Genomic DNA, 23558 nt, shown 5'->3' with positions numbered 1-23558 from the left:
GGCCTAATAATTAAACAGCTTTATATATGACCAACAAAAAGATATTTTGTTTTTAATTTCTGAGTTTCAAAATTAAAAAGTATTTAGCTCTATGGTTGGACTAACAAATATATAATACGGGAGAAGCATGACGCTTTCCCCACCACGGTGTTTCGTTATGGGTGGCACTGTCTGGGCGGGAGAAAAAGTTAGGATCACAACGGTTTTAGCGGGAGAAACTACAGACACGGATTCACTGTTTTAGGAGCTACACAGAAAAAGGACAGAATACCAGTCTAAAATTACTCGAGTTAAGTGCGCTGCGTTTACCTGCCAACAAACAAACAGTTGCTATGTTTACGTTTGTTACCGGAAGACTGTCGCTGGGAAAATTTCTTATTGAAAATTGTAAATAAATTCAAGGTGAGTAGAGATTAAGAATAAATAATAATAAATTTTGTGGGTTTTTGATGGGTTTACAAACTGAAGAAAATTTGAAACGGGACGTCTTTTTGTTCACTCGGTCTCTAACCAGGATTGTGGACCGAACCCTCGTGTCCAGTTTCCGGACACGGTTATTGCGTGCACACCTGCACACACAGTCATTGCTACAGTCGTTTTCCTAATCCTAGTTCCGGATTTTTCCTAAAAAAATTTTCAAAATCATTTACGTTTTTCTCTTTTTAAAATTTGCTGGCATTCTCTTGCATGAACTATTTTTGGATAATGAAATAATACTTTATCAGAAAATATGTTTGATTCGGTTGGTTCTGGCTGAAGAAATGGATTTTCTCGTGTGATTTTTTTTTGCATGAAGCAGTTTTGATCGATTCAGAACTGATTGAACCGATCTGGAACTAGGAAAAGTGACATCGGCACTTTTGACGTCGTAAAATCAAAATGAAAAGAGCTTAAATTTTGAAAATTATTTCGATGGTCTCTCCTACTCCTAGAACTATGTAGTGGAGCCTCATAGATTAAGAACCCCGCAAAATTGTTTTCAGCACAAAACACTAATTAAGTACAAAAATTTCCATCAAAATGCAGAAATTTCCCACAGAACCGCTGCACAGTTTGCCCCCAAACTCCGTACTACACCTCATGACAATGTCATGTTTGTTCTGCGTATATTTTGTGAGTATGTCATTGACATACTCACAAAATATACGCAGAACAAACATCGCTGGATTTTGTCGGTTTTTTGGCTAAAATGATGAAAAATATGCCCTTTCCGCACTGAGCCAACCTGACACTTGAAACGTGCACGCATATGATCGAGCGATGAATGTCGGTTCGCTCTGAGCGCGCCGCGGGGGGAACGGAATTTAATATACAAGCGAAATGATAGTATGCGCATGCGTACAAGTGCTTGTACCGTACCCCCCGCGGCGCGCTCCGAACGAACCGAAAATCATCGCTCGATCATATGCGTGCACGTTTCAAGTGTTAGGTTGGCTCAGTGCGGAAAGGGCATATTTTTCATCATTTTAGCCAAAAAACCGACAAAATCCAGCGATGTTTGTTCTGCGCATATTTTGTGAGTATGTCATGAGGTGTAGTACAGAGTTTGGGGGCAAACTGTGCAGCGGTTCTGTGGGAAATGTCTCCATTTTGATGGACGTTTTTGTACTTAATTAGTGTTTTGTGCTGAAAACAATTTTGCGGGGTTCTTAATCTATGAGGCTCCATTACGTGGAGCCTCATAGTTCTAGGAGTAGGTCTCTCCATCACTCAAGGTAAACTTTTTAATCAATGTCACTTGAATTCGTGGAGTAGTTGAGCCGAAATCAGCCTGAATGATGTTTGCTATCCGGAACTAGGAAAACGACTGTATTGTTCATCAGAAATAGGGCCCTGTTAAAATAACGCAAAAAGAAGACCCCTTAAATTGTTCCAAACAAATGGTAATTTTGAAAAAAGAACGAAATATTCTGAACTTACCACTCACAATCAAATGTCTGCTGAGTTGTGCAGTCCATTTCACTGACATGACTGATATATCGATCATCAAGCATGTGTGTGACATCCCTATTGAAGAAAAACAAGTCGCGCTTAATCAACGACTGTTTTCTGTACTGAAATGTACCCCGCGCCAAAAGCCCATACTATTTAAAGATATAGTCCATCATTTGTAATTTGTGCATTTTGTTCGTTTGAAGCAACAAAAGTGTTCAAAATCTAATGAAGGATACTGAACAACTAACCTGATGAAATTTCAGCTCAGCTTCAGCTGCATATTCCGAGAAAAACAGCATTCTAGGATCTCAATTTCAAATCAAAAGTTGCTGAATCATGTTTTGAATTGATTTGAATTGCAGCTATACGCGATGTCGCGCACTGATCCGACGAATTATAGCAACCGCGCGCGCCTGTGCGTCGTTCCAATGCTTGCGCGCGCTGCGCCGAATAACAAAACAAACTACTAATTTAAATTTTCGTCTTAAGACGCACTGTTGGAAAGGCCTTCTTTCGTTGATTACTCCAAAATGATAGCTTGCCAGAAAGATTAATTTCACAGGGAGTTTAGTCCACTTACTATCTTTCAACCAAGTATGTTTCTCAACAATAATACGCCAGTTACTTTTTTGGATGGCTGCAAATGATGGACTCTGGCTTTAAGGAAGCTTGTATCATCTTTGCATGTACCTTTGCATGTACCCATTTCAGTTCTGGTCTCTTGTACAGTGTCCTTGGCATTGTTTGAAGTAATATGTTGCTTTTACAAACTTGTTCCTTTTTTTCTGTACATTTTCCTTGTCAGCTTGTGTTTTCTTGAGGATGGGGATCGGTTATTTGTTTGCTCATTAAAATACCCTTTAATTTTGTTTTAAAGTTGTTGTCAGGAAAGGGGATATTGCCTTGTTTATAGTGTCTACAAGGTGTTTTTTTTATCAGGGCTAGGTTGTCTCCTTTAATGGTCCTAAAACGACTCTTCGTTTCATCTCAGGTTGCTTGTTATTTAATGGGGAAATTAAATTTTCTGGATTGAATGATCATTTATTTTCTGATTTCATTTCTTCCCCAGTAGTTTATCGCCATGTCTGGTGCAGGATCTCCCACCCAGTCTGCCTCCTCTGCTGTTTCTGTGACTTCAGCTGACAAGAAGTCAAGTAAATTATTTAATATTGTTTTATTTATTCATTCACTGTATATATTTTATTTCAAATGTTAATATTGAGTGCCTTTGTACGTTTTGTGGAAATGTTTCTTGCTGCAGATAATCTGTCCTAGACAGTGGAGTACTGTGGCCTCGTGGTTAAAGGCACTGATTCGTGGTCTGCGGGTAAAGCTGCAGGTTGTGGGTTCGAGTCCTGGCGGGGTCATGGTGCGTGTGCCCTTGGGCAAGGCACTTTGTCACTCATTGCTTCTCTCCACCCAGGAGTAAATGGGTACCTGTGAGGGCAGAGATGGTTATTGTGATTGAATTAGCTTCCTTGCGCCTAACAGGCTGCATTGAGCTGTATACTCCCCAGGGAGCTGAGATGGTATTTGGAATGTTTCATGTGCCCAATGAGCAGGGGTAATAATGATGTAGCGCCTTGAGCACCAGTCCTGGTGGATACGTGCGCTTTATAAATATCCACTATTATTATTATTATTATTAGAATAATATAAGGCTCTTGAATTATACCTAGCTGTGGCCTTGTGGTTAAGGGCATTGGATTCGTGGTCTGCGAGTAAAGCTACAGGTTGTGGGTTTGAGTCCAGCCTGCAGCTATGGTGCATGTGCCCTTGGGCAACACACTTTGTCACTCATTGCTTCGCTTCACTCCACCCAGGAGTAAATGGGTACCTGTGAGGGCAGAGATGGTTATTGTGATTGAATTAGCTTCCTTGCGCCTAACAGGCAGCATCGAGCTGTATACTTCCCAGGGAGTTGAGATGGTATTTGGAATGTTTCATGGGCCCAATGAGCAGGGGTAATAATGATATAACGCCTTGAGCACATGTCCTGGTGGATACGTTCCCTTTATAAATACCACTATTATTATTATTATTATTATTAAATTCCATGTTATTAGAGGACATTGGGTTATGAACCTCAGAGGAAGAACTTGCAATTTGAAATATTTCAACCCCCAAAAAAAGAAAAAAGCAGGCATTCAACATAAACGTACAATATTTTTTGTAAAGCCTCCCAGGGGAAACATCACACAAACCTGTTGTGCATCTTGTGTGGAACTGTGAGTTTAAAACTCCTGTCCATTAGTTTGCTTACAGCAATTCTACATATCATAAAAAGGTTGATATCTCTATCATGTTAGAAATTAATTTATTTGTAATATTTGTCTTTATTCTCATATACATTGATATTTTATTTTGTAGGAGATGAGAACACCTCTCGTCAGTCCGGCAGAGTCACTTTTCCACATTCAGTCAAGTCTGCTTCAGAGCAATCCATTGTTTCAGGTAAAATGTGTCAACCAAAAACAATCACACTGCCTCAAAATTCCTTTTGTCTAACATGTAAATAATTGGAACAAAAATTGCTCTACTTTTTCATAGTTAACATTGATGTAAATAGGAAATACCTGATGCCCTATAAAAAAAAACTTTCACAGATTGGATAAAAAAAAATAATGTGTACTTTTCTTTCTGAATTAAATTTATTGAAATGTTCACAGTTATTTCAGAAAATTTATTCCAATTTTTTTTATTTCTGACTATTGTACATTCCCTCTCCAACCAGAAAATGAAGAGCTTCCACCAGATCACAACCCATTCACTATGCCGGCTGACAACGACATCTTCATGCTGCGGGACAAGGAAAGACAGCGCAAGAAAGCCGTAAGTCTGGTCCATCATTGATAATTTTTTAATTGTTCAAGCTGGAAAAAAGTTAAAACTGTAGGTCTTCATCAACTTACTGTTTATGCTAGAAGATCCATCAGCTCCTTCAAAAGGTCAAAAAAAGAAAATTTGGAGAAAGTTTTGGCAAGCTCAAATAAATACCTAAAAGGCCTGTCTAGAACTTGTTTTAATCTTTAGTTTTTATTTATTTTAAAATGTGGTCCAATTCAGGAGCGCATTAAGCAGCGTGGGCTGAAGGTCCACGAGAAGACGACTTACACGTCCCGGGTCAACGCCATGAGGTCGTCCATGCGTAAACCCCTGGCTGACTTGGATGCAGAGGAGGAGAAAGGGGAGGAGGTTGACGACAAGGCGGTGGCCGTGAAAGACGATCCTAGCTTTACCCTGGCTGTAACAAGAGGTGAGAATGAGCCTGCGTCCAAAATTACTTGGCTACTGACTGGCGTCCCTCAAACAAAGACATTGACAAAATGGGGAAGGGCTGACATAAGGCTATTGGTTGAGCACTGGAACGGCAATCTTGAAGTTGCAGGTCCAAACCCGCTCCAGTCATTTTGTTTGTTCAGCTTAAAAAAAAACTTAACAAAATTTAAATCAAATCCAAACAAATTCTCCTAAAGATCGTCACATTGAGAAGGAGAGCCTGACGGACTACATCGCCAAGAAGCGTGAGATGTTCCTGGTGCAGTACTCCCTGGGAGTCAAGCGAGACGAGATGCGGAAGCTGGAGGAGATTGCGCAGGCCGAGGAGAGGAAACTGGAGCTAGCCGAGCAGTACTTGGAGGAAGACGCCGCCATGTTTGATGAGTTCCTCAAGGAGAATGATAAGAACTCGGTGGAGGCAATCAAAGTGTAGGTGGAGTTTCAATTCCTTCGCTTTTCCCCAACATTTTTTTGGTGGTCCCATCAGGGAGGTAGTCGCCGAGTCCATCACAAGTCCCTGCAAAGCCATCACAAGTCCTCCAGTCTCAATTCAATTCACAAGCTATTCAAATCAACGTTGACAAAGGCATTCCTTTGTTGTTGTGCAACCCCTGGTGCTTGTGACAGGACTTGCGACTGGACTTGCGACTGGACTTGTGGCTGGACTTGTGACTGGACTTGCGACTGGACTTGTGACTGGACTTGTGACTGGACTTGTGACTGGACTTGTGACTGAACTTGTGACTGGACTTGTGACTGGACTTGTGGCTGGACTTGTGACTGGACTTGCGACTGGACTTGTGACTGGACTTGTGACTGGACTTGTGACTGGACTTGTGACTGGACTTGTGACTGGACTTGTGACTGGACTTGTGGCTGGACTTGTGACTGGACTTGTGACTGGACTTGCGACTGGACTTGTGACTGGACTTGTGACTGAACTTGTGACTGGACTTGTGACTGGACTTGTGACTGGACTTGTGACTGGACTTGTGACTGGACTTGTGACTGGACTTCTGATGGACTTGCGACTGGACTTGCGACTGGACTTGCGACTGGACTTGCGACTGGACATGCGACTTGACTTGTGGCTGGACTTGTGACTGAACTTGTGACTGGACTTGTGACTGGACTTGTGACTGGACTTGTGACTGGACTTGTGACTGGACTTGTGACTGAACTTGTGGCTGGACTTGTGACTGAACTTGTGACTGGACTTGTGACTGGACTTGTGACTGGACTTGTGACTGGACTTGTGGCTGGACTTGTGACTGGACTTGTGACTGGACTTGCGACTGGACTTGTGACTGGACTTGTGACTGAACTTGTGACTGGACTTGTGACTGGACTTGTGACTGAACTTGTGACTGGACTTGTGACTGGACTTGCGACTGGACTTGCGACTGGACTTGTGACTGGACTTGTGACTGGACTTGTGACTGGACTTGTGACTGAACTTGTGACTGGACTTGTGACTGGACTTGTGACTGAACTTGTGACTGGACTTGCGACTGGACTTGTGACTGGACTTGTGACTGAACTTGTGACTGGACTTGTGACAGGACTTGCGACTGGACTTGCGACTGGACATGCGACTGGACTTGTGGCTGGACTTGTGACTGAACTTGTGACTGGACTTGTGACTGGACTTGTGACTGGACTTGCGACTGGACTTGCGACTGGACATGCGACTGGACTTGTGGCTGGACTTGTGACTGAACTTGTGACTGGACTTGTGACTGGACTTGTGACTGGACTTGTGACTGGACTTGTGGCTGGACTTGTGACTGGACTTGTGACTGGACTTGCGACTGGACTTGTGACTGGACTTGTGACTGAACTTGTGACTGGACTTGTGACTGGACTTGTGACTGAACTTGTGACTGGACTTGTGACTGGACTTGTGACTGGACTTCTGATGGACTTGCGACTGGACTTGCGACTGGACTTGCGACTGGACTTGCGACTGGACATGCGACTGGACTTGTGGCTGGACTTGTGACTGAACTTGTGACTGGACTTGTGACTGGACTTGTGACTGGACTTGTGACTGGACTTGTGACTGGACTTGTGACTGAACTTGTGACTGGACTTGTGACTGGACTTGTGACTGGACTTGTGACTGGACTTGTGACTGGACTTGCGACTGGACTTGTGACTGGACTTGCGACTGGACATGCGACTGGACTTTGAGTGACTTGACTACATCTCTGAGACCCGGAAGTGAGCCTACTATCCTCTGAGTGACTCACTCACTGACTGACTGATTCACTGCAAAATTGAAGTCCCAAACTGCATTAAATGAACTTTTAATTTGGTTTAAAAAAGCCTTCTCTTAGTTTTTATTCATTCCAAGTATTCCGGACAGACACTTCAAGGTTGGAATATGGTTTATTTCATTCAGACATCACTGAGAATGTTGTATCTGAATATACATTGGGACAAAGAAATTGACAAGAATGAAACGAATACCTGCAACCTCTTGAGCGTTGTTCCAGTGCTCTGCTAAGTTTGTAGAGCTCCAATTTGAAGATGAAGAAGTGGCCATCGTACCTCTTTTATATATATGTGTGGTGATTTGTGTGATCGTATTTTGTGTAATTTCATATTGTTAAGTTTGTTTATCCCTTTCCAGAGCTGAAGCCGAGACCAAAGCCAAGCTTGAGAAAGTGGCCGAGATAAAGAAGATCAATGCACAGATCATGCTCATCAGGAGGTAAAGACAAAACTTACAAATGTTTTAAAAGATTTTTGAATCTAATGGTTTTTAATTGTTAAAGGGAAGATACATTATTTGCAAACATGATCGAAATGATCAAATTATCACGAAATACCTGACTGGATGGTTAGGGAATGACAGTCTAAGCATCCTGTAAAATCATGGCCTCTGGTGTGCTGACATTTTCAAGTAAAATGGGATTTTTCCAACACTGGTCGGCCGACCAGCGTTGGAGAAAACTGGCTTTTTTTCAAAAAGTGCTCCTAATTGTTAATTATTAGTCACTCCACGTTTTCTTTGCAATTGATTACACACCTGTGAAGGGGTACAAGCCTGCTAGACTGATTCTCTGACTTTACAATTTCCCCAAAGTCTATAAATTGCTCTGTTTCATCTTAAGTGGGGTCAGGGAACCAGACTACAAGAACATCATTGGTTTTCTTGGTTTTTCCAGCATCTACAAGCCCAAATCGTGAAGCAAGTCATTTTAACAATATTTGCTATGACATACTAATCCTCCAAATCCATTTATTTCAGAAAATTGCAAATGTTGTACATTCCCTTTAATAATGGCATGTTTATGTGTAGTTGTTTCATTGCTACGTTTGCTCCTTTATTTAAACTAGTGCAGTGCCCGTCTAAAATGTGCATGTTCGGGAAGTGCAAATTGCTTGGCCGCTGGTATAGGTTGCATACTTGCAGAGTTTTTGAGAACTGCTTGTGCAAACAACCCACGCGATTCAATGGTGTTGTTTTCACAGGTTGAACGCACACTTACACTCACAGGTTGGGGGGGGGGGGGTTGGCGGGTGGGAGTGGGAGGGATCTCATATTTATAGTCATGAAGGCTCTTCATTGATAATGTAAAAATATGCATATATATATATCATACTCACAGTGGAAGTAATATATATTTTGCTATCTTTTGATCTAAGTCAGGCATGAGATTTTTTTTCAGATTTTGTCAGAATTCAGACTTTTTGAATCTGAGAGAAAGACATGGACGACTCTCATTGGAAAAAAAAAAAACCATAAAAATTGTTCACACCCAAATTTTTTTCAATCTAGTGAGATTTCCAAGAATGAGGACCTTCTGAAGGAATACCAGCTATACAAGAAGTTCTTGGATTCCTTGACTCCCGTGGAGTGGAGGGAGGACCGACGGTCTCGGAGGCAGGAGCGCAGGCGGGAGAAACAGAGGGAGAAGGGCGGAGACTCGCTGTCAAAGATCACCTCGGCCACCCGCAGAAAAGGTCAGTTGGAAAGCTGTTCCTAAAACTAGGGGCCAATTTCACCCAGCTTCTAAATTGGTTTGAGCTCCAACCTTGTCCTGCTTACTCGTGATAATGTCTTACAACTTGGCCAAATGAGCATTTTTGATTGATGTATTTTCAATGGTAGATTTATTTGTCTCTACACCATAGCAGGAACTCCAAGCACTGAGGCCAGATCGGGTTCTCGCGGCAGTGTCTCCAGGGCTTCGGCTAAGCAGGTCCCTAGCAAGACAGGCTCAGCAACTAAGAGGTAAAAACCAAGACATGGCTCAGGAATGGATATTAGAAGGCAATCCATATTTGATAACCTTCAGTTTTTTTGGGTAATTTCAAATTTAGCGTGAATTTATAAAGTAATTGTGTAAAGACTCACTCAAATTTAATGGGCATTCATGGACTGGATGGAGTGTTTCCTATTTTTTTTTTTGTGAAGGGGAGGGAGGGAGAGCTGTCACTTATACCTCAAGAAGGCAGTTGATCACTAAGACCAATAAATGATTGTATTTTTTTTTGATTGCAGGTCTTTGGCCCAGACTCCCACCAAGCAAGAAACTGACAGTATGAAATCAGGAGATGTGGACTCTGACTATGAGAGTGATGAGGTAAGAATGCCTGTTTGTTTTGATGGCAGGCAGTTATTTATTACTAAACCTGGAAAGGACGGTAATGAAAAACAAATTATCCTGAGTACTAAATTGTATTCATAAGATGGAATTTTGTATCAGGTTGATGTAAATCATTTTAGGTTTTTATGTGCATTAGATTCGAACCAGCCAACCGATACTGTTAGCTCGGTGGTCGAGTGGTAAGACATGTGCACTAGAAAGCAGGAGGTCATGGGTTCGAGTCCCACCCGAGTGATTTTTCCAACTTTCACTCGGGAGGTAACACACTGAGTATACAGTGTTTATACGTCGGTGAAGGGCAAAACCTAATTTGATTTACTAAATTGTACACAAGATTTTATTGATCATTCCCACGATTTCTTACATCGTTTCAAAGATTGCAGTGGTAACTGGACCTCTTCAAAGCCACGACAGGTTTTGAATTTGTCATTTTCTGTGCATTTGAGTAAGCCATGCTTATCTCTCAAATTTGAGAGATTATTGTGGATGACTTTCTGACTACTGCGAGTTCAAACGTGAACAGTTCTTGGTAATTTCTATTGGTCCTTTGGAGTAATTCAGCCATCTTTGTGTTCATATTCCATAGGGATGTGCATGGTTAGACCGTTTGTACATTTGGGTGTTTACATAAATGTGGAGGCCAGTGGTATAATTCACATGTTCTTTCCTTTCATGGGGCATTTCCATGTTAAAATAACCAGCTTGCTAATATTTGTGTTTTTACTTTATTGCCCATATCACTATGTACCCACTGAAATAAAAAAAATTTAAATCACCACAATGCATTTGTATAATTTTGATCAAAAATTAGCCAGAATTATGACATTTTTAGGTAAAATTGCGTGACATTGTTACAGCTTGTCCAATGGTGCACAGTTTTCATTCTTTCAATTGATAAATTTGGTCCTTTTTAATTCTAAATGATTGATGATAACCCAAAACTTAATATTAAACACAATGTTTGTGCATCGGCAACTTTGTATCATTTTGACATGCACGCTAAAATACCATCACTCTGTAACATTTGGTGTCAGCAAATCCTGTTACAGGGTGAACTTTACCATTGATTATAATATTTGTAGAAACTGTCAACTATTCTAAGTTTTAAGTGATTATTGAAGTCTTTTATTAAATAAAGAGACTAAAGAAGACCAAAAGTGAAATTCAAAGAAGTACAAGAAATACTATTTTAAATATTGGCAGATCAATTTGGTGTCATCAAAAAACGTTACAGGGTGATACTTTGCAGCTGCACTCTGAATTTGTCAAACTGTATTTGTCAACAAGTTTAACTAAAAATATATCCTGGAGATTGGCTTGGAATATAGATGTCATTACACTTTGAATCCTTCTCTGAGAATTTGAAATAAGAGGCAATAAAGGTTTGGTGTTAACACTGACTCCGTTACAGGTGAAATACCTCTTTTCAGCTGAAACAATGAAGCAAAAGCACCTGTTTGATTGATGATTGAGTTTTTAGCTAAAATAATGACTAAGTTTTTTAATACAATGAAAACATTGGCATAGGACAGGTTAAAGTAGAACTACAGTGAAGAAAAGTGATAAAAGTGTTTTGGTGTTGGTGTCAGCATTACAGGTGAAATGATTATTATAACAAACTAAACTTCCAGTCTCAGAAACAAGTATCTGATGTAGAAACCATCAAGCTTATCACTAAATAGAAAGGTTTAAATGGTTTGATACCATTTATTACTATTATTATTAGTTAGTTGTAGGATTGTCACTCTGTAACAGTGACTATTTGGTGTCAGCGTTACAGGTCAAATGTTGGTTAACACAAGGCTTTACTTACCGTTTTCTAGTGGTGTTTGTAAATCTTCATTGTTCTTCATAGTTGCAGTTTTGGCTGTCAAACTTGCTTTTAGAGAACAAGTGAGTGTTTGTCTTAAAATAATATAATTTTATGTCAAGTGAGAGCTACATTTTTGTAATCATCATAATATGTCAAATTTCCTGAAACTTGATATTTGATTTTCAACAAATGTTGAACAAGGATAGTGTTAAATTTTTTTTAACTTATATGTGTTGCAAATAATTGCTTAAAAAGCAACATGTCTTTACCATACCTGAACAATAACCTGGTGAGAGCTCTAAAAGAAATTAACAATTTGGTGTGACTGTTACAGGTGAAATTTGTGTCCCATATGCTAGTTTATCATGTTGCTACTCTAAAAAGGGTCATGTTACAGAAAAATGGTTTTGTTTTTGACAAAATATAGACCCTAGACTGCAAAACCATGTGAAGCTGAATTTAATTTGGTTATTTTGAAAATTTGACCCTAATGTCACACACTGGCCTCCACATTTATGTAAACACCCATTTACAAAATACTAAATTACATTCACAGCAAAGAAACACATCGAAGAGTGCTGCTGTATGTACTATACTTCTACTATGTTATTTCTCGAGAAACATCAACAAATACATGTACACAAATGACCAAAGTTACAAGGAATACATGTAGAAGGTCTATTATACAAGATTTGTTTAAGGACCTGTATAAATAAAAATGTTTAAATCCGAGAAGCAGCTCCAGCAACTTCCACCACTCCTATGGTTGAGACTTATTTGTTTTTGCTATTGAAATGTGTTGAAACTTTCACTTCATCTCTCTGTGTCACGTAGGAGCCCGAGCTGTACTTCGCAGACCCCCAGCAGCTCCTTGACATCTTTGCAGAGCTGGAGGAGCAGAACCTGTCACTGATCCAGAACAGTCAAGAGACGGAGGAGACACTTGAGGAGATCAGACAGAACATCATGGCGACGGAGGGAAAGATGTAAGACGTGGCAGTTTTTAGCTGTTTAGCTAAAAGAAAACAATTTCTAAGCAAACTTACGGCAGTTAACATGTTTAAGACTAACCACGTGACGGGCTCTCGACCGAAAGGATGGTAAACTGTCTCGTTATTTATGAATTAGCAAATTATCTGTGTTTTTGCATTGACCAAGGATGTCCTTTCCGCTTTTCTTCCTTCGCAGGGATCTTGAGACAGCGACCCTGACGCAGCAGATTGACACCCTGAATGGCCAGATAGAGCGAGAAGAGGAAAAGGCCAGAGACTTGGAGCATAAATCAAAGTAAGAAGGCAAATTTCTCTTCTTCTTCCTCTTTCATTTTCTCTTCAAATATAAAATCATAGCTGTCAGATGTAACAGTGACAGGACAATAGTGGACCCCACATTTATGGAGTGACCCACATTTCATTTTACTTGGTGCCATACCCTAAAATGAGGACATTAACAATTTGTTCAAATTGCATCCCCCCCTCTTCCCCTTTTAAAATCGTTCTCCATTCTGTTCTGAAGATTGTCTTTTGTTTCTCATAAATGTACCCTGTATAACATTCCCTCCTCTCCCTACATAACATCTCCTTTTTCACACTAGCTGTACTGGAAACTGAGTTGTTTCAATCAATCACATGGTGCTCTTTACAGTGGTGTTATAAAACATCACTGTCAACCATTTTCCAGGATTTGGGTTCATTTCATAAAACTATGCAACACATATAAGACTTTAGGCTTTGCATGGTGGAGTATCGATATCGTTTCGGTTTGCGGTAACACCATGTGGTAATAACTACTGCTTAGAAGATATTTAGTTCTGAAAAGAACTTTTAGAACTTAAAGCAGGGCTGTTCTTATCAGAACTAAACTACTTAGGAAAAGTTGATAATAAGCAGGACAAGTTCTTTTCAGAACTAAATTTCTTCTAAGCAGTAGTTATTACCACATGGTGTTACCGCAAATCGAAACGATACGCAACGCATGTTGTTTAACAATAAGCTCTTTCATCATGTTCATGGTAATATGTGGCATCTTGCTCGTGGGGCTATTAAATGTACATGCGTTTCTATGTACACACAGTCAATTAAAAACTTTTGCGCTTCCAGGTCAATGTGCGCTCACAACAAGCAAGGCTTGTTCTTTTGGAAGAGAAGACATTTGCCTTGTAAGCAAGATGGTGCATTTTACTGTGAAAATGGTTATTGCTTTTGGGGTTGACAGGCTTAGTTGATTTGTTTTAAAAAAAAAAAACTTCTCAGAACATAACCCGCAAATCTATAGACCAATGTGAGCACATTATGAATTCTATTACGAAGGCCCTCTTCTATGGTGAAAGCATTGTTTACGGTTTATGGTTTATGGTTTATTTTTTTCATATCATATCACAAAAACATAACTAACAAGAATATATATAAAGAATGACAGAAATGATACGAGGGATTCAGGTAAAAAGCATATGCTTGTACAAGACCTGGAACCCCTAATAAATTAATATGCACATACAATAGGCTGAATGGAATACATCTATACTAATTGAATTGAAAAGAAATTAAATTATACAGCAAATATTCACATTCGTATGAATATACATATATACTACTGTATATCCATACATTACAAGGAAGGAGGTCAATTAATTACAATAATACAGGAAATACAGAAAGCATTGTGCTAGCTATTGTTCAGATAATCCGTCCAGAGCAGTTGCTTTGTACACACTACAATAGCGTGCACAATGGTTTCTCCATTGATGGGGGCCTCGTGAGTGCATACAATGATCATGTGCCTGGATTTGTCTGGTACTCATATTTTGTAAACGAGTTGGTTTTCAGTACATGTAGTTACTAATCCATTCACCTTTTCCTCTGTTGAATTGTTAAAGGTGCAGTTCAGTTGTTGACGGGTTCGTATATTGGTTTTAACTCGTCTGTAATCATGCCATGCAAGCTTAGGCAAAAAAAAAAAAACTTCCGCTTTCGGTTACCTGACCGACCCTATTTTAAGGCCGACCGACCCTGAAAAAATTTATCGGCAATTCAAAAAAAAAAAAAATTAATGATTGAATAAATAAAAATAAAATCTTGTTGTCTTTTCTGTCTTCACAAAATACCTCTCAACAACCCTTTTGTATCAAAAATGCTTGTATTTATTGTTTTCTTACTTACATCCGCTATTTTTTTTCAAAAGAAACCTCCGTTATTTTTACAAATTCGCTTCGGCCGGGATATAACTACTTTGCAATTCGATGTCACGGTGACGATAATCACGTGCGTAATGCTAGCTCAATGCAGTGATGACTGGTTCCCACCACGCCGTGCAGGGGCCAGTCTAGAAGACATGATAAAAATGCGGTAACCAGTCTGTGCATAGAGCTATGCTAGCATGGCTATGCATTGCAGGCCGGTGCACTGTCAACTGGTCTGATTCGACATCGTAAAAATGCCAAGAAACCACTGATTGAAAAAGAACATTTTTGCAAGTTAATTCACAGAATTGATCTAGCTTGTCTGTTTATGTATTTTCCGTGTACAAGAGTTCATTTTGGGATTGCACTACTCGTATTTGGAGTAAAACATGCAGCGTGTTTCCCAAAATTTTCGAACGTAAAAATGAGGTCTGTCGGCCGCACGCCACACATGCACAGTGCATCACACACTTCAGAGTTTTGGCCAGTTTCCCGTTTTGACTAGTGTTGTGCATATGGTGCAAACGACCTGAATTTTCCATTATTTTTTAAGAATTATGGAACTTAAATATATTGACGATAATTATGGTAGGTTTTATTCACTTTTTGTGACCATTTTTTGTATAGCTTTCGTAGTGCAATGGAAATAGTTCAGGCTAAAACTTCGCATATAATTGAATGCCCTATTCAATCTGCATTAAAAAAATGGAAAACAAAAAATTTCCGACCGACCCTTTTTTTGAAAGGCATGTAATGGGAAGCAGAACTATTTTTTTTTTTCGGCCTTACGTATCTCTCCTGAAAACGATTTGCGATCAGTAGGCCAAGACAAATTTGAAGTTTTTCACAACTTTAACAAATCCTCGCATATATTACCGTTGAAACTTGGAAAGACAAATGCCAAAACGATTATGAAAAATTAAATTTTGTGCTGTGAAATTAGCCTCAGATTGTTTTTACCGCAGACGGTTATTTTGTCATCAGTAACAAATTGTGAAAAGCTAAACTAAAATGTGAGATAAGATTTAAAGGTTTGCGTGGTGAAGGTAGCACTAAGATAAAGAACTTACGGTAGCACCATGTGACAAATCTCTTTTGTGAGTTGGTGAGCTTCTGAAAAGTTTTTGAAGTTGTGTGTACCTCCTCTTTTTTCCCTTGAATTAGCTCCGCCCCTGCTGACAAGCTGTACAATTTTATTTGCGAACTAAGGTCTCTTTCAAAATTCTGTGTCTGCCATTTAAAAAAGTGTTATCCCTTTGTGCTGTAAAGGTTACATGGGATGGTGGTATTTCTTTGCAGCAAAATGCACGCAATACTTTGAATTTCAGCACTTAAAGCCAGTTGCCTTATCTATAGTTCTGCCTGCAATATATCCCTCCAGTATTTTCCATTTTAACACACTTTGTATTTTTTCCACAGCTATAGCACTTATAGATTCTGTATTTATTTCTGTTTTATTTTCATATCTGATTCTCATTCAGAACAGACTAAACTATTGTAAATGCAGAGTGTGCCAAAAAAGTGCAACATTCAGAACAACAAATAAATAAAACCTGGGCCCAATTTCATAGAGCTGCTTAAGCAGAAAATTTGCTGAAGCACGAAAAAACATTGCTTAGTAAAATTAGGTTACCGGCCAAAACTCCATGTGATGTACATTGCTTGTGACTGGTATTTAGCTGTTGTTTAGTTAGCATGATAATCGCATGGAGTTTTGGCCGGTAACCTGATTGTATTAAGCAAGACGTTTTTGTGCTTAAGCAAATTTTGTGCTTAAGCAGCTCTATGAAATTGGCCCCTGGACATGCTGAATCTGGATTAAGCATTGATTAAGCCTTGAATAGGCATTGACGTTGGTGACATCACAGGTGAGAGGCCCAAGCAAAATGTACACCCTTTCACTTAATTGATTGTATTTCTGGATCTAGGGACCGAAATGCAATGGGGTAAAAAGGAGTGGATTCAGAATTAGTCAGGCTTAATGTATTTATAATTTCATAAAAGGAAAAATATAGTTTCAATTATTTGTTTTCTGAATGTTGCAATGTTTTTGGTACACTCCGTAGCGTTCAAATTTGTAATTTAAGGACCCCATATTTATTTTGGAGTGTGTACATTTGTTTTGTGTTTGTTTTCCTCGTACAAATTCTACTTCTTTCGCGGTATTCATCTGTGTCCACTTTAGAGGGGCATTCGTTCTCCTTCGGTCTATATTTCCTCTCCTTGAATTTCCTTCTTCCTAAGCCAGGAGGCTTTTTATCAACGTTCTTCCTCACTCTACGAAAGCCTGAAAGCCCTCGTCAGAAGCAAAGCTTTGCATTGAACAATTTTAAACTCCAAATACTGAATGTTTTAGCTGAAGTCTAACTCGCCCCAAAACCTCCAAAATGCAGTGCCTGGTGTTGAAGGATATGACGGATGCTGGACGTTTGGGTCTAGCCAACAATTCATTGGGCTTGGTGTTTCAATTTCATTCAAGTGTGGATTTCAAAACAATGTGCGGTTGGATTAAAAAGGCGCACTGTGAGATCTTGGCAGATTTGTGAAGGTTACTAAAACTAATAATAGGAATCACTAACACAGGTCTTGAAAAGGCAGTACTGCAAAATTGTGTGTAGAGTTTTCAGCGTTCTTGCATAATTTCAAAATCTGTACCAAAATTTGAAACCTGTCACTTTATTAAGCTGAAACAAGGAAAACTAATGTTGAAAAACAGTTTGACTTTTGTTGCTTCTTATTTTCTTCTCTGAGGGTTTATTGCTGATGTATTTTGTAAACCCTTTGTTAGATGTCAGTAAAAGCTCTTTTCACAAGTTTGTAATAAAATATTTTTGTTGTTGATTTTCAGGATGTTTTCCTTTGGTGAATTCAAGGCTGAGGATCAGGTGAGGCATATCGATTATCCAAATCTGTGTTCATGCTAGAGTGTAACAAATGTAAAAACGGGACTCTCAGAAGTGGTAAAAAAGCGCCTTCTTTGTTGGCGCACGGAGCCCATAGTACTCTTTTGTACCCGACTCACTGACTGACTCGCTGACTGACACTTGTAAATTAGACTTGCTTAAGTCACACCTTGGCCCAAAAACTACACTGCTTGACAGGTGACTACATAGACTTGTTCTAAACAGATAAGCTTTTTTAAGTTCCTGTAATTTGTCTGAATGTTTTATTCTACGTATGTTACACCATTGAACTATTGGTCCATTTGTTCAGTGCTGCTCTATCATCTATAGTTTTTATAAGATGGAATTTGTGTCAGGAGATGTAAAATATATGTTTTAACAATAATAATTTATACTGTTGTATACTGTTGTATAACACAAATTCCATGATAAAATATGTTAAAATGCGCTTTTCATGTTAAAATTCATAAAAATACACTTAATATAATAAATACGTTTTGCCCTTTACCGATGCAGTTTATGGACACTGTATACTCTGTGTTGTCTGAGGGCTTGCGAGAAAAAATTAACAAGTTTACTCTGGTGGGACTCGAACCCATGACCTCCTCAAACAATGCTACGGCGAAGGGCAAAATCCAACATAAAACCTATCCTAGTCTGAGTCACGCTTGTGTGCATTTCATAATCTGACATGTACTGTCTTTGATCATCAAAGCCACCAGAAACAAGCGTTTTGTAGTTTGCAAAATCCATTATGTTATCTTAAAGGGAATATACATCATTTGCTTTTGCTGTAATTTTCAAAAATGGATGGAATTGGGGGGTTGGAAATATATAGCAAATATAGTTACACTGACTTCTTTGAGGTTTTGGGTTCGAAAATGCTATAAAAACCAAGAAAAACAATCATTTTCCTGTAGTCTGGTTCCCTGACTCCATTTAAGAAGAAACAGAGCAGTTTACATACATTGTGGAATTGTAAGGTCAGGGAACCAGTCTAGTTGGCTTGTACCCGTTCATAGGTGTGTAATCGATTGCAAACAAGTGCGATGGTCAATTGGGGCCAGTATTTGAAAAAAAGCCAGTTTTTTCCAACGCTGGTCGGCCGACCAGCGTTGGAAATTGATACAAAAATACCACTTTTCTTGAAAATGACAGCATACCAGGTGCCATGATTTTACAGGATGCTTTACACTGTCATTCACTAACAGTCCAGCGAGGTATTTCAAAATGATTTGGTAATTTTGTTTTTTGATGTTTGCAAATGTTGTATTTTCCCTTTAAATAATATTTTTTTTATAATTTCAATTATACTCAGGAAGCTATGCTGGACACCCTGAACAGAAAAGTGGAAGAAGTCTATGGGAATTGCATTGGTGACAATGAAGCAAACATTAGGTATGTTACAAATACTTGCTTTTATAAACATCAGTGATTGTATATTGTTAGCTGCAGAAAGCAGCTCAAGAAATGATGCTGTCTCTCCGTTGGTTAGTAACAAACTTCAGCAAATGCCTTTTTTGGCAATCAAACACCTTTGCCCCTTTGGCCCTCGCAACAAAACTGGGTCACGATGTCACTCATTTTTCGCATTGGGGCTAGCACTGTACTGCACACAAATTGGGTGTTCCACATGCTATAAAACGCTCCATGCACCAGCTGACGTTCAACAAAATAATGGGAATCCTGTTCAATTGACAGTCACGACCACGTGAGAAGTTGTGCATTAAGAACAGACTTTTACCTCATGTACATGACTAAGGCTACAGCAGGTCTGCAGTTGGGCCGCAGCTTCATGGGGTGTTGTCGGGCGTTTAGGCCAAAAAAAAGTTTCTAGTATGCGTGCGCTTCGCCGTAGCCATGCGAGTCAGCAAAATGAAAAAGGTTTTTTTTCAATGTAAGATGATGTTTATAAACTGCCAAACTCACTGGTTTGACTGGAATCCTGCTGCTGCACAATTTTAATGTGTTTTTAGATGGGGTTACGATCGAGTATAAGCTTTATGTGGCCTCTCTGGACTCCCATATATTTTGCACTAAATTTAGTTGGGCATCATTTGCAGTCATCAGCCGACATTTGAAGAAAAAATAAGTGGAAAAAAACAAAAACGCATTCATATCGCCGCACCACTTTTTGGGGCAAACTCCATCAAGGGCGGATCCAGAACACAAATTTTTTTTGGGGGGGGGGTGGATTCTAGATGCTCTGTGGTGCGATCTGAGGCAATTTCTGACCACTTTTACCAATTTTTTTGAGGAAAAGATGGTGGTTTACTCATTGCCTGACTTTATTGCAAAGTCATTTAAAAAAAAAAATAAATTTGATTCGGTTTTTTTTTTTGGGGGGGGGGCCATGGCCCCCTTTGGCCTTTGCCCCCCCCTCCCCCCTCCCCCCTCCCCCCCCCCCCCCCCCCCCCGATCCGCCCTTGAGCTCCATACCAGAAACCGGAGACTTTTTTTTTTGGCCTTATACAGCTCCAATTCCCAAAGTTCCCTTCTGAAACATGAGATTTTTATTAGCGGAAAAAAGACATATTCCTCTTTTCAAGATTTTCTGAGAAAAAAGTCTGAAAGTCATGTCCACAAAAAAAACCCAACTTATCACACTGATAATTTGTAGCTCCTTTGAAGAGATGGTGTGTTGAACTTTACCGGATGAGAATTGTCACTGATCAGGGTGTTACATTTTTTTTAATTAATAAATCAAAAGCCTGAACAGAGCGATTTCATTCAAAGGAGGGTTTTGAGTTTGTTACGATTTTCTTTCTCTCTGCTTTGTTTTATGCAGCACATTGCAGATGCTGACCAACATTGAGAATCGTCTTGAGGAGTTGTTTGAGAGTATAGAGACCATGCCACCAGAGAAAGTGGAAGCAGCAGAAAAGGTAAGGGCACTTGAAAGACTTTTAACGATGTGACAATTTCCGTTGGTCTTATTTTTTTACCCCTGATACAGTTTTTGATTTGATAAATACAATTATGATAAATGGAAGTAATTATTTGAAAGCTGGCAACATAAATAGTTGAAATGGAATTTATATACCTGTGTAAATGAGTTAGGACAACTTTAAAACTCTCCAGCTTTTAGCATCCTGCACAATTTTAAAGAAAGTTTCAAAGGAATTTGACAGTGGAGATGACAAAAGGGCTATGTTCTTATTGCTTTATTTGCAGTTTGTGAAAATAAAGAAATACAAATCTGTTTAAAAAGTCAACATTGCACTACCTTTAGTGCTAATTGTGACTCATTCAAATGTTTCTGAAAATTGTGCAGCTTACTTGTAAAAAAAAAAATGGAAAAAAAGACTTATAAAAATGGATTTTTTTTTTCCATCACAAACCTAAAAGGGTAGAATAGTAAAAAAAATTCCTCACTTCCCTGATTTCTGGATGGTAGTGTGGCCAAGTGCTTTAGGGGTTGGTGATTCGTTATGGAGGGTTAGAGGTTTAAATCCACCTGCTGGCCATATGTTGTGTCCTTAGGCAAGCCACTTTACTCCCATTTGCCAGTATTCACCCACAAGTATAAACACGTATTGGCATTAGCTGAGAGGCACCCTGAGATGGACCAGCTTCCCACCGAGGAGAGGGGGAATAGAAACAATGACAGTCATTGTTTTCTCAAGGACACCAGAGATGAAAACTGGCCTTCTGAGCCATATTAGCTAAAGACGGACTTGACTTTTACTTGATAACTCCCTTTTTACTCTAGGCAAAGGAGAAAGAGCGGCGTCTGCGACAACGGGAGGAGAAGATTGAGGCCCAGAGGATCCACCAGGAGGAGAGGGTCAAGCGAGCCTTGGAGAGAGCCCAGGCAGACCCAAAAAAGAAGGTAAGAATTGAAAAAAAAATGGTTGTTTAATTTCCCAGGGCCTTCCATTTTACCTCCAACTCTGTTACCGCCTGACTTGACTGCCTAAAGTGGAATGAGATTCAATATTGTGTATTGTAATTCAGCAAAAGTCTGACATCAAATACTGGTGTAGCTTCTAAGACGTTTCTGTTCCAACCTTCAAGGCACTTTCTTTTCTTCGAACGTTGTTGAAGTCTCCAAAATGTCACATGTGCAAAGAAAAAGTGGGAACATCAAGCCCCAAATGTTTGCAATGCCTTTGCAGCCCTATTATATTCAAAATCAAAACAAAAACACAAAAACAAGCGGCATGTCAGAATAAATTACTGGTTGTGTGAGAAGCCATGAGACTAGGCTGAGAAGCCATCATATAATTTTTTTTTTGCACTTTGCCTTCAAGAAGCATCAAGTCCTGTGTAAAGTGAACAATGGCAGGGCCACACTTTCTTAAATCAATTAAAGCCCACTCCAACCCGGTGGATTTTGAAGGATTTTGGTGGGTTTGGATTAATCAATGAAGTAATAATTATCAATCAATAAAACTTCCTTCCTTTTTTTGTTCTGATCACAGACTGGTCGCAAGTTGGTTTTCCGCTCGGAGCCGCCGCAGACAAAGCGCAAAGTGGACAAGTCCAAGCAGAAAGCCGACAAAGAGGAAGAGGAAATGGCCTATTTCTTCACCTAGATGATGACGGTGCCTGAAACTAACACTTTCTAACCAGAAACGGATCAAGGAATTTTGGAAAGGCTATAGGTTGGGGGGAGGGTTCCGAAGTTTAGTGCTTTCACCCCTAAGGAGTGAATATATATTTCGGATGTCAAAATGGGCCTTATAATTTTTAAGATGTAAGCACATTGTCTAGATTGTACAGATCTCACTGTCGTCTCTCTCTTGATTTCGTCAAACCACTGAACTACATAACCTTTGCACTTTTTGAAGAACCCTTTGTTTAATGACAGAAAAGAATTATGACACATTTTTGTTTAAAATACATGATATGGTTGTAGGAAATCCAAGGGTAAACCTTGCAAAAGCTGGAAAGTGCCATGCATAAACCAATATAATGCATCAAGTTTCCTCTGGTAGACACATGTAACCCTCAGAAATTCACTTTGCTTTTTTTTACCGGATTTTTATATGTTTTGGTCATATTATAGTCCTGTTCTTCCTCCAAGCCTTTTGATAGTAGTTATTCAAATGTTTCATTGGATGTACATTGGTGCATTCAGGTCAGGTAGCTCCTATTTTACTGTGATCTGTCCAGGTCTTTTTGTATTATAAAGATACATGTCTATTGAAAAGGCAAGCATGATGTTATTTTTAGCATAAATGATTTTAATCGGTTTAGCTTCCTGCAAAGTGCCGTTTCACAATAATCCGTCCCATCTGCCTTATTTTAGATGAATAACTGTGCTCTTATGATAAATATAAAGTTCCATGGAATTGTAGAAAAATAATGTTGTTATTGTGCCTTTCTTTAAACATCTTGTTTGAAGCGAGTCCGGGTTAGAAAAAACACCAAAAGTTTTACAGGGCTTGTCCAAAAAATCAGAAACGGGGGAATTTTTTCTTGGAGCCACTTGGTTTTATTTTGTATGATGGAAGGCGAAATTATGAAAATGATTTTTTTTAGGGGGGGCAGGCCGGTCATTTCTATGGTCAAATTGTTTGAGATGAAAAAATATCCTCTTTAAAACCTGCATTTTGCTGCTGCGTATGCCGACCGCATTCAAAACCGAAGTTCCCCCCCCTAAAAAAGATTACATTTATTTAAATAATTTCACCGAAGTCACAGTGGCAGCTAGTGCTTTCTTAAAAACAAGCAAAAGTCGCACGAGGGCGCTATTTAACCCTTACCTCGATATCGAATCACCTTTTATCGTGATGACCTTTAACGACTTCCACGTGGCAACTCCGAGTTGACCTTTTCCGGTATTTGTTGCTCACATTAAATTCATGATCGTAATATCGTGTATG

At 39.3% G+C, this 23558-nt stretch overlaps 1 protein-coding gene across 3 annotated transcripts; it reads left to right on the top strand.

Annotated features, from left to right (window-relative positions):
- Positions 1–281: 281 nt before the first annotated feature.
- Positions 282–23035, top strand: LOC119738838 (cilia- and flagella-associated protein 100-like). 3 transcript variants are annotated; one of them, XM_038213806.1, is made up of 17 exons: positions 282–402; positions 3008–3089; positions 4306–4389; positions 4670–4767; positions 5002–5191; positions 5412–5643; positions 7850–7930; positions 9002–9186; positions 9361–9457; positions 9728–9809; positions 12481–12632; positions 12835–12933; positions 17673–17709; positions 19046–19125; positions 20516–20612; positions 21440–21559; positions 22152–23035. In XM_038213806.1, exons 2-17 carry the CDS (start codon positions 3017–3019, stop codon positions 22263–22265), a joined length of 1821 nt encoding a protein of 606 aa, XP_038069734.1. In that variant the 5' UTR covers positions 282–402; positions 3008–3016; the 3' UTR covers positions 22266–23035. The 3 variants fall into 3 exon arrangements, with proteins under 3 accessions (XP_038069734.1, XP_038069732.1, XP_038069733.1); XM_038213804.1 differs by having other exon boundaries at positions 9358–9457; XM_038213805.1 differs by having other exon boundaries at positions 297–402; positions 3005–3089; positions 9358–9457.
- Positions 23036–23558: the final 523 nt, after the last annotated feature.

The sequence above is a fragment of the Patiria miniata genome, unplaced genomic scaffold (assembly GCF_015706575.1).
Source record: "Patiria miniata isolate m_02_andy unplaced genomic scaffold, ASM1570657v1 HiC_scaffold_3, whole genome shotgun sequence".
In the NCBI taxonomy this organism is placed as follows: domain Eukaryota; kingdom Metazoa; phylum Echinodermata; class Asteroidea; order Valvatida; family Asterinidae; genus Patiria; species Patiria miniata.
The sequence above is the reverse complement of the archived record's forward strand: the minus strand, read 5'-3'. Positions and strand labels throughout refer to the sequence as shown.